The sequence below is a fragment of the Euphorbia lathyris genome, chromosome 1, assembly GCF_963576675.1.
Source record: "Euphorbia lathyris chromosome 1, ddEupLath1.1, whole genome shotgun sequence".
Taxonomy (NCBI): Eukaryota; Viridiplantae; Streptophyta; class Magnoliopsida; order Malpighiales; family Euphorbiaceae; genus Euphorbia; species Euphorbia lathyris.
This window is the reverse complement of record NC_088910.1, coordinates 31161169-31172649: the sequence shown is the minus strand read 5'-3', so window position 1 is coordinate 31172649 and position 11481 is coordinate 31161169. Positions and strand designations below refer to the sequence as shown.

General features: G+C 34.3%; 1 protein-coding gene across 1 annotated transcript; it reads left to right on the top strand.

The window, feature by feature from the left end:
* Positions 1-3628: 3628 nt before the first annotated feature.
* On the top strand, positions 3629-7439 carry LOC136226865 (splicing factor-like protein 1). Its single transcript, XM_066015541.1, has 2 exons — positions 3629-6184; positions 7060-7439. The coding sequence occupies exon 1, from the start codon at positions 3772-3774 to the stop codon at positions 6148-6150; it is 2379 nt and encodes a 792-aa protein (XP_065871613.1). The 5' UTR covers positions 3629-3771; the 3' UTR covers positions 6151-6184; positions 7060-7439.
* Positions 7440-11481: the final 4042 nt, after the last annotated feature.

Below are 11481 nucleotides of genomic sequence, written 5' to 3'. Positions count from 1 at the left end.
AAATGGTTGATATAATTGATGGGATTTGTATCTAAAAAATCATATGTTTGGGAAGGTGTTTTATGGGCGAATAGGAATTGATTTTCATCAAAGATAACATGACGACATAAAATGATTTTTTTTAGAATACATATCATAACATTTATACCCGCGGTGATTTTCCGGATAGCCTAAGAAGACACAAGGTGTGGATCGTGCTTGAAGTTTATGTATAGTAGTGGATGGGAATAGAGGATAACATAAACATCCGAAAACACGTAAATGTGAAAAGATTGGTTCCTTGTGATACAAAATTTTGAGTGGTGATTGAAAACATGTTATTTTGCTAGGGAGAATATTTTGGAGATATGTTGACATTTGTAAAGCATGTGGCAAAAAAGAAGTAGGTAAAGAAGCATGACAAAGGAGAGTACGAATCATGTTATTTATATACCAGATTTTTCGTTCAGCTTTTCCATTTTGTGAGGACATGTATGAACAAGAAAATCGGAATGATACCCCATTTTTGTTGCAAAAATCCCCCAATATCTTGTTGGTAAATTCAGTACCATTATCACACTAAATATTTTTAATAGTACGTTCAAATTGGGTGTGAATAAATGTACTAAATTGAACAATGATAGAAATAACATCAGATTTTCTTGCTAATGGAAAAGTCCATAGGAAATTTGAAAAATCATCCAAAAACAAAATATAATAACGATGACCCGATGTACTCAAAATTGGTGATGCCTATAAATCACAATGTATAATATCAAAAGGAGAATTAGAAGAATTATAAGAAGAAACAAATGGTAACTTAATGTGTTTCCCTATTGACAAAAAAAAATCTTTATTCAAACTACACTCAATAAATTTATTTTGTTTGAGAGACTCAATGATCGGTTTACCCGGATGACCCAACCGATCATGACATAAAGAAGGGGCAGAAACTGCAAAACTAGAATGAGAAGCTGCTTTATTAGAATCTCTTGTTGTAACCGGATATAGATCTCTCTGACTTTCACATCTCATTAAAGGTTTCCCCGTCAGGAAATCCTTCACAGAAAATCCAAATGGATCAAATTCCACAGGTACATAATTATCAGTGGTAAATTTTCGGACAAAAACTAAATTTTTAATAATATGAGGTGCATACAAGACATTGTTCAAGGCTAAAGGTGGGTGTGGGTGCGGCAATTTTGTATGTCCGTATCCATGAATTGGAATTAAATGGCCATTTCCAACTAAAATACCATTATTGAATGAACATGTTGATCTTATGCCGAGAAGACAGTTTCATGAAATTCAACGTGTTTACATGTGTAAATGCGGCCAGTTAAGAAATCTAAGCATAGATCACCAGAATTGTTAGGGGATGGACCTAGATAAATGCATCTTTTGGAACGATAATCGAATTTATGCTTGTTATAAGGTCGTAGGAAGGGATAAATTGCACATCCAAGCATACACAACTTGGACAAACAAACTTTAAACTACGATGAAAGGAACATAGTTAAATGGAACGCTTATCATTTACTCATTTCAAATTTCTATATTTCACAGTGCAGACAGTTATAATGAGATGTATAATTGTGAAAATATAATTTTGTAAAGATCCAAGTGAAATAATACATGAAACATGATATGAAATCTGTGATAAATGCATACAATTTACCAGTGCTTTTTAAGTATGTACAATCTCAACAAGTGTATAATACTTAAATTATCGAGACATTGTATATCTTTAACAAATATATAACAACGATGCTCTTTATAGTATGCTAGTCGTACGATCTATTTACAAATATAAAAGGACAAAAGGAGAAAATCCCACACCCATCTACCTCTCTCAGTGAGACTTTGTTCTTAGTTTGTGGATTATTCGTTTTTCTTCATAAATAATTTTAGCATGGAAAAACGTGACTAGTGATACAAGTTCGTGGTTTTAAAGAGATTCTTTCGTTACCTACTCAAGTTTAATCAAAGCACCAAAAGATAAGTTCCAATCCCGTATTTAAGTCAATTTGATTATTTGATACTTCGATGTTATTGTTAATACAATTTTTTAATAAGTAATAGATGTATGTGGAATTGTTAATATAATTTCATACAGTTAGGCCTTATTTTTTTTTTTAACAACCCAGTTAGGCCTTATTTGATAAACCACTTAATTACTTAAATTGAAATATTAAGCACTTATTTAATTTAAGTGTGTTTGATAACAGTTGTTTCTCTACCACTTAAATTAGTTAATTAAGTTAAAAATCACTTGTTTTGATAAGTCAAAATATTTAACTTAACATTTTAAGTTAAATATTATCAACTAATATTTTTATAAAATTTACATCTTTTAATATTTTCAACGCTTATAATATTCAGCACTTAAAATTCAGTACTTAGACCCTGTTCTTTTTAACTTAATTTCAGCATAAGTAAGGCCTTGTTTGATAAGCCACTTAATGATCTAAATTAAAATATTAAGCACTTATTTAATTTAAGTGTGTTTGATAACAATTATTTATCTACCACTTAAATTAATAAATTAAGTTAAAAATCACTTATTTTGGTAAGTCAAAATATTTAACTTAACATTTTAAGTTAAACATTATCAACTAATATTTTTATAATAATTATATCACTCAATATTTTCAGCACTTATAATATTCAGCACTTATAATTCAGTACTTATTTTTTCAGCACTTAATTTTCAGTTTTATCAAACAGCACCTAAGTTAAGTTAAGTTAAGTTAAGTTCAGCAACATTCAGTTCAGTTAATTTAATTTCAGTAATATTATTATTTATTATAATTATAATATAAATTATTTATATATAATTTATTATTATTTATATACTCTCTCCATTCTATTATATAGGTCATTCTAGTAAATTAGTTTTTTCCCTAAATATAAGTCATTCTAGGATTCCAATGTTTATTGTCCAATAGTGACATGAGAGAGAATTATTTTTTGTATTGGTACATGTGTTTTTTAATATTCTAATACTTATTGCCCAATAGTGACATGAGAGAGAATTTTTTTTAATTAACCAATATATTTCTTAATTTGTGTGAAATACTCTAGAATGACTTATATAATGGAATGGAGGGAGTATAATTTATAATTTAGTATTATTTATATATAATTTATCATTATTTATTATAATTGTTTATAAATAATGTATTATTATTTATCACAATTGATATATAATTTATAATTTAATATTATTTATATATAATTGATCATTATTTATTATAATTATAATTACTTATATATAATTCATAATTTATTATATATATAATTTTTTATTTTTTATTATAATTATAATTTTTTATATATAATATATCATTATATATATAATTTTTTATAATTATAATTATTTGATGGAATTAAATTAAGTTAAATTTAGTTCAGTTCAATTAATTTAATTTCAATTAAATTAATTTAATTTAATTTCAACCAATGTGAAAATTAAATCTCAGTATTGAGAGAAAACCCACACCAATGTGAAAATTAACTTAATTTCAGTTTTCACCTTACATTTAATTCATACAAATGTGAAAATTATGTCTATGATGGGCCGGATGCCGCCAAACCCAGCAACAGAAGTTAGCTCCGGATCGTAGTGATAATACAAGTATGCCACTTTACAGATAAATAACATCCTCGCATCGTGTCCTCAATTTTCTGCTCTTCTGATTCCATGCTGAATAAATCTCAGTATTGAGAGAAAACCCACACGATTCTCCTTCAATCTACTCTCTAACTCTAGAATTTGTTTCATCCATTTCAATGGACTCTATCGCGCATTACCAAACTCTGGATCCTTCTCAGCCTCCTCCACCTGAAACCCTAGATTTTCATTACGAAAATCATCCTCCTCCCCCTCCGGAAGAACCTGAAATCTCCGATCCCCAAAACCCACCCAAAACCCTTGCTCAAATTTCCCAAGATGTTTCCGAAAACGGCCACAATTCTCAGATCTCTCCCGGTACCGCTCCAAAACCTGAATTATTGAGGCCCCTAATATCGGAAAATGGACTCACCAACACTAACAGTGGCGAAAGGGACTATTCAGGAGGCGAAGAGGAGACAAGTAGCCGTCGACGTCGACGCAGTCGATGGGACCCGCCAGCTGGTTCTGCCTCTAATAATCAGCCCACTGACGCCACCAATAATGATTCCGGTAGCGGAACGCGCAAGAGAAAATCCCGCTGGGCTGAAGATCCCAAGCCAGTTGTTCAACTTCCTGATTTTATGAAGGATTTCACTGGAGGTATTGAGTTTGATCCAGAAATTCAGAGTCTGAATGCTAGACTTTTAGAAATTAGCCGGCTTTTGCAATCTGGTATGAACCTGGATGATAGACCTGAGGGAGCTAGGTCTCCTTCTCCAGAACCGATTTATGATAACATGGGAATTAGAATCAACACTAGAGAATATAGGGCAAGAGAGAGATTGAACAAGGAGAGGCAAGAGATTATATCTCAGATTATCAAGAGAAACCCTGCCTTTAAGCCTCCTGCTGATTACAGGCCTCCCAAGCTTCAAAAGAAGCTATACATACCGATGAAGGAATACCCAGGGTATAATTTTATTGGTCTAATAATTGGCCCAAGAGGAAATACGCAGAAGAGAATGGAGCGGGAGACAGGAGCCAAAATTGTGATTCGGGGCAAAGGATCAGTGAAGGAGGGGAGATTACAACAGAAAAGGGATTTAAAGCCAGATCCATCTGAGAATGAGGATTTGCACGTGTTAGTTGAGGCAGAAACAGCGGAGGCATTGGAGGCTGCTGCGGGTATGGTTGAGAAATTGTTGCAGCCTGTAGATGAGGTGTTAAATGAGCATAAGAGGCAACAGCTTAGAGAACTAGCTGCTTTGAATGGGACAATTAGGGATGAGGAGTACTGTAGGCTCTGTGGTGAGCCGGGCCATAGACAGTATGCTTGCCCTTCGCGGACTACAACATTTAAAAGCGATGTGCTTTGTAAGATTTGTGGTGATGGTGGGCATCCAACAATTGATTGTCCCGTGAAGGGAACAACTGGGAAGAAGATGGATGATGAATACCAGAACTTTTTGGCGGAGTTAGGAGGGACAATGCCAGAATCCGCAACTAAGCAAACTGCTACTTTGGCTTTGGGTTCAAGTGGCACTGGAAGCAATCCTCCTTGGGTTAGTAATATTGGGGGTCTTGGCAGTGCAAATCAACCTGGATTAGGTGCAAATGGAGTTAAGCCTCTCAAAGAGTTCGATGATACCAATTTGTATATTGGTTACTTGCCACCTAATCTTGATGATGATGGTTTGATTGGATTGTTCTCTTCTTTTGGTGATATTGTGATGGCTAAGGTTATCAAGGATAGGGTTACTGGTGTGAGCAAAGGGTATGGCTTTGTGAAGTATCGGGATATTCAAATGGCTAATAATGCAATTGCAAGCATGAATGGTTATAGGATAGATGGCAGAACCATTGCTGTGAGAGTTGCTGGTAAGCCGCCACAACCTACTGTTCCTCCAGGTCCTCCTGCATCAACTATGCCCACATACCCTATTTCTTCTCAGCCAATGGGTGCTTATCCATCACAGCAGTTCACACCAGGTGGTCCTCTTCCAAATGGGCCGCCTTCTGGCTATGGAGCTCCACCTCCAAACTATGGTGGAACTCCAGTTCCTTGGGGACCTCCAGTTCCTCCTCCATATGGTACATATGCTCCCCCTCCACCTCCTCCTGGTTCCACAGTGTATCCTCCTGTCCCCGGACAGGCTATGCCTCCTTATGGTTTACAATATCCTCCACCTGGACAGCCTGTTCCATCTAGTGTTCCAACTCAGACAGTGACTTCTAGTGAAGCTCAGCAAAGCTACCCACCTGGAGTGCAGTCTGCAAACAGCACTTCTGCTCCACCTCCGTCATCAAATATGTATGGGAACTCTATGCCTTCTGCTCAGCCTGCATATGCTACAGCTCCAATGGGTTACTCGTCTTATTACAATGCAGTTCCTCCTCCACCTGCACCAGTCTCTACAGTTGACCATTCACAGGGTATGACTAATGTGCCTTGGGCCTCAAATCCACCTCCGCCAGCTCCAGCTTCCTCTGCTTCAGATAAAGCACCATATGGTGCAGATGCGGAGTATGAGAAATTCATGGCAGAGATGAAATGAAATGTGACCTTGGTAGTAATATCCGATTAAAGAGGTATGTTCACATATCTTTTTGGCATATATTTGTTTCTTGTGCGCGTAGATACTAGCATGTATAATTAATCCCAATACTAATAGTACTATGAAGAGGCTGCAATTATCACCTGCTCACATTATTTACTTAGCAGCAGGCGGACATTACGGCTTCCAGGCTTTTTACAGTACTGGAGTCATGGCGATATTTCTTCATCTTTTATATCAAGCTGAATCCGCCTTTTATCCTCTCTTGTTTGAAGTTTTGACGGCTTATTTTATACTTTGGCATTACTGACAAACACTTTTGACTTCACAAATTTATGCTGTAAAGATTAGTATGTTGCATGTTTCCAAAATATCATTTATAACTCCAGATTTCTTTTACTGTTCTTTTTATTGTTAAAATGTATCTATTATTGAAAAAAGATTGAGCACAAATAACCTTTTGCGTTTTCTATCTTCCAACTTCATTTTGGTTTCTCACTTTGCTTTGTTGTGTGTATTCAAAGGTTTTGAAAGGAAGAAGGTAGTCACTTTGTAAGTATGGTGTATGCGTCTGCTCCTTATTTGAATGTTGTTTCAGTGCCAAACATTATATTTGCATGATAAGAAACTGTCATGGAATTCTTACTATGGTTTGATTATGTTACTCCAAAAATTTTGGTCTTTAATGGCATTAAACTGCAGGCCTTTTTTGCAGCTATTTGGATTATATGCTGCTTTCACTTTCATCTACATTTTTTATGCCCCTTGAATAGCTTTACCCCGTTGCAATAATATTTTATTTTTATCTTTTCAACATGTTAGCAACTTCCATCTTATCACCACAGTCCATGTTAATATCTCATGATTATGTTAACCCTTTTCCTTTGCCATTATGGAATAATTTTACAGGCCTGATGTTTCTTGGAGCAACCTCATAACTTACCTCTTGCCATGAATTTGTTGGAAGTTTGGGACTCACATCTTTAACCTTGCTGTACTGTTATGACATTTGCAGAGATTTGGGCAGAAGTTCAGTTGATGCGGTTGCATTTTGGAGAAGCCATTCAAAACATATTGATATTAATATCTCTTGTTGTTTTGTAGGACATAATTTTGTTTTTCTTGATGCTTATAGCCTATATAATGTCAGGTTGCTAATCGCTTGTGCTTTTTAGCCATTTGAACTTTCTGGAAGCTGCAATTAGTTTCATTTTTTATTCTATTAATTTCCCTTGGAATGCTTAACTAATACCTTTTCCCTTGGAATGCTTAACTAATACTTTTTCCCATGTTATTCTCTATATTTGTCGCTATAACTAATACCTTTTGATTGAGGCTAATTAAATTATCCCAACTGGATGCCCCTGAAGCTTCCTTGACTTGGTTTTTCTGATGCCATTGTTCAAGAAAGGTCAGTATTCCTTTGAATCTGAAGGTATTTTTAGTATGTTAGAAATTACAGTTGTTACCTCTTTGTACCTGCTTCCTTGTTTTATTTGCTTCTTCTATTATTCTGATTCCTTTTCCTAGCTTTTTATGTGGCAGGTGGCAGAACTCGAAACAAGTGGTTGTTTTGGGAGTGCTTGTTTTTGTTCTGTTAATCTTTTCGATGATGATTTTATTCCTTGACCTCTATATTATGATCTTGCACTTAATATAGTTGACTGATTATGTGTGGGTGAAAACATTGTCGGTCAATACGGGTACTCTCATGGTTCAATTGCATATTAGGGCCTGTTCATTCCAAATTTGACAAGGAGTTTGTGGATCCTTCCCTCATTCTCTAGGAAGCATCAGTCCTTAGCTCTGCATTTATAAGATAGTCTTTCACTGTACTGTTGAACTTGGGTCATTCAATGATATTGGAGTTTCTTACAAAGGAACTTCAATAACTTCTAGCATCATGCTTGCTAGAAACTCAACATTTAGCTTGTTGTGGTTTCTCGGTGTCTGGTTCAGCTTTGCTGAAGAAGAATGACATGGAAGAACTATATAGTTATTTGGTGAAGATATTAAATATATCAGCTAATCCAGTTAATATTTGTTGTTTGCGTGGTTTATCCAATCTATGTCTTAGAAATTGTTCAGCGGCTTAACAATTGGTTAAATAGTCAAGCATGGGCGATGTTTTCATTATAATACTCCTGAGTATGGTGTTGCTGTCTGCATTCGGCCTGTATTTTTTTTTTTTGGAAAGCTTGTAGTTCCATCTACCATTTCCCTTGTATAGATAATCCTCAAAAAAAAGAAAGATCAAATTTGGTCAGTTCTCCTAGGTTGACAAGTTGTTTTTGTCTAGTACATGTTATTTAAATAGGCTTGTGCTTGGGGGAGACTCTGATTTCTTTGGCCTCCATGGGAATAGATAGGGTTACTTGCAGTAAAAACGCCGTGGGATGTGTTATTATAAACCGTTAAGGCACGCTTGTGCCGTTGTCCTGAGGAAAGATTGGTTGACCTGGTCTTGTGGTATTTTTGATATATTATTCATACTAAATGCTAACGCTATTCTGTGCGAGTTGATCAGGGTTTAGTTGTTTGGGATGAAAAGAAGTAATCACAAAGCATTGTGGAATCCATCTGGGGGGAGATGTTTGGTGCTCTCGGCAATTAATATAGCTCGTTTAGATATGAAGAGTATGAATTCTCACTTAGGAAATTGTTTAGAGTTGCTGTAAACATATGCTTATATAATTGAATTGATCTTGCTGTTTCCCCTTTTGTTTATATCATAGGATATCATGTGTGTTGTCTGAGCTATATTCTTATTTTTGTGGTGTGTCATTATTTGCTGGTGCTTTGTGCTTTAGTATGAGCAAGTTCCCCATTCATCTCTTACATGCTTCATGTGTAGTCGCTAGTGACGAATAAGCAGTGATTGAAATTTTGGTTTATACGAGTATATGAATGCTCTGCTGTTTTTTTTTTTTTTTCTGTTTTTTGTGGTCGCTCTGATTATTAGTGTTTTGTCGACATTCTCTTTTTGTAAGATCTGTGATGTTTGTGAGCATGATTTTGCTGTTCAAAGTGGTCAAGCAATTTGATGTCTTCTACAGTGAAACCATATAAGCAAATTGAGAGTAGTGATTTAAACGGCTACTGTACCCACGGGTATCGATACTATCAGGCCCTAACCCGTACCCTGTATAAAAGGGTATGAGCGGGTATGGGAAGAGTACCTGGTATATATTTGATGGGTAATAGGTACCCCCGTTACTCGTTACCCGGCCATTACCCGGCATAACTCTTTTATATATTAAAAAAATATATTTTTTTAGGTGTAAGATGTGGGATTCGTACTAAAACGTATTTTAATTTCTTGATAATTGGAGTGATTTATGCTTTGTTAAATTTGTAATGTTTTTTAGATATGATTTGTTAAATTTATAATATTTTTTATTTTATGTGTTGATTTTTAACATGTAAGGGTACATGTGTTCGCTAATTAAATGAGACGGGTATGTGATGGAAATAGTCTATATGTTAGGATAATGGGACGTATATGAGTAATTAAAAAATAAACAGGTAAGAGTTTGTGATTGACACTATATGCTACTTGTTGATAGTGATAAGTTGTATGCATTTGGAAAATATATAGCCTTAGTGATAACGCAAGGCTGCCTTGAACCTTGACCTTCCTCTGCATTTGTGTAAACCTACTTTTTAAGTACTGGATTAGTGGCCTTATTTTGGAGCAACTAAGATCAAACTACTGATTCTTATCCTTAATGCTAAAATATGAATTTCGTTTATTAGCATGTTTTTTAAACAAGGGATAAGGGTTAATTACCCGTACTTCATTCTATAACATTGAGGGGGCGTTTGGTTGGGGGTCTTTAGGAATGGGAATGAGAGAGTTTCATTACCTTTGTTCTTGTTTGTTTATAAAAAAAAAACTCATTCCCCTTACCCACTTTAGGTTAAGCTATTACCCCACTTTAGGTTAAGTAATTACCTCATGCCTTTTAGGGAATTGGATTCCTTTACCCCATTTTTTTTCCTAAACATATTCAAACACATAGGGTAATTAATGGTTATTTTTTTCCTTTAGTTTCCCTTTCTTGATTCCTTTTCCCTTACCCCTTGTGAACAACGCCGCCCGAAATCTTAGGTTATTTGTGCAAAATAAATAGGTAAGGGTTTCTATTAAAGTTATCAAGAAAAATTAAATTTACTGTAACTAATGTTGGTCTTCATTATAGATTTTTTAAGCTTAATTTTACTTTTACCATAATAAATCTAATTGGAATTTTTTTTTTTTTTATGAAGAAGAAAGAGTACAGAAAGAAAAAAAATGAAGAACCTCAAGTACAACTAAAGCTAATACTAGCTCCATTCTCCAGATTCATGAAGAATATAACCTTAGACAAGTACAATTAAAGCTAATACAAGATCCATTCTCAAAGAATATAACCTCATACAAGTACAACTAAAGCTAAGTACAATTAAAGTTAATACAAATATAACCTCATACAAGTACAACTAAAGCTTTTGGTAAAAAAAAAAAAAAGTACAACTAAAGCTAATATAAGATTCATTCTCAAGATACACAAAGATTATAAGGGTAAAAAGTCATAAAAGGTATAATTAATACAAACGAATTTTGAATTATATACTTTTCGTAAATCTAAATTCATATATAGTTGCAATTAAATCTTTATATTTAGGCCTTGTGAATATTTGGATTTTTAAGTTTTTTTTTTTTTAACCACGTAGATCTAGTGATCCATAGACAAGACCAATTGTTTCGGTTTTTGGTAAATCTGAAAAATGTATAAATGAAATTTTAAAAAATAAATGTAGTTTAAATGGATAAAGGGATTTGAATTTCAGTTAAAATAAAATGAACAACAAAGAAAAAACACTAATATGAAGGAAACCAAATCAGTGGGAGGAGGAAGAAATAAGACAAGTTTCCTCCTCTTTGAGGAGGGGTATGGGGTTGAAGAGAAGAGAGGAAGAGCAAGGTGGGGGCGACATATTTGATTGAATTTTTATATAGGGTAAATTACACCCATAGCCACTGAACATTACCATTTTAACATTATGGCTACTGAACTTCAATTCTTAACAGTATGACCAGTGACCACCGAACTTTACATTTTTTAACACTGGTGAACACTCAACACCTCAAAACGACCGTTGACGGCCTCAAAATAAAAAAATTCGAAGAGTTAATGATATTCTAAGGAACTTTAATTCTTGAAATTTTTTGTTTTGAGGTCATTTAAGTGTTGTTTAGTTAGGAGAGAGAAAGTAAATTTTTAGAGAGAGAAAACTCCAAAAAATGTGATTTTGAAAAATAAAAAATTTGGTTTCATGGTAAATGTC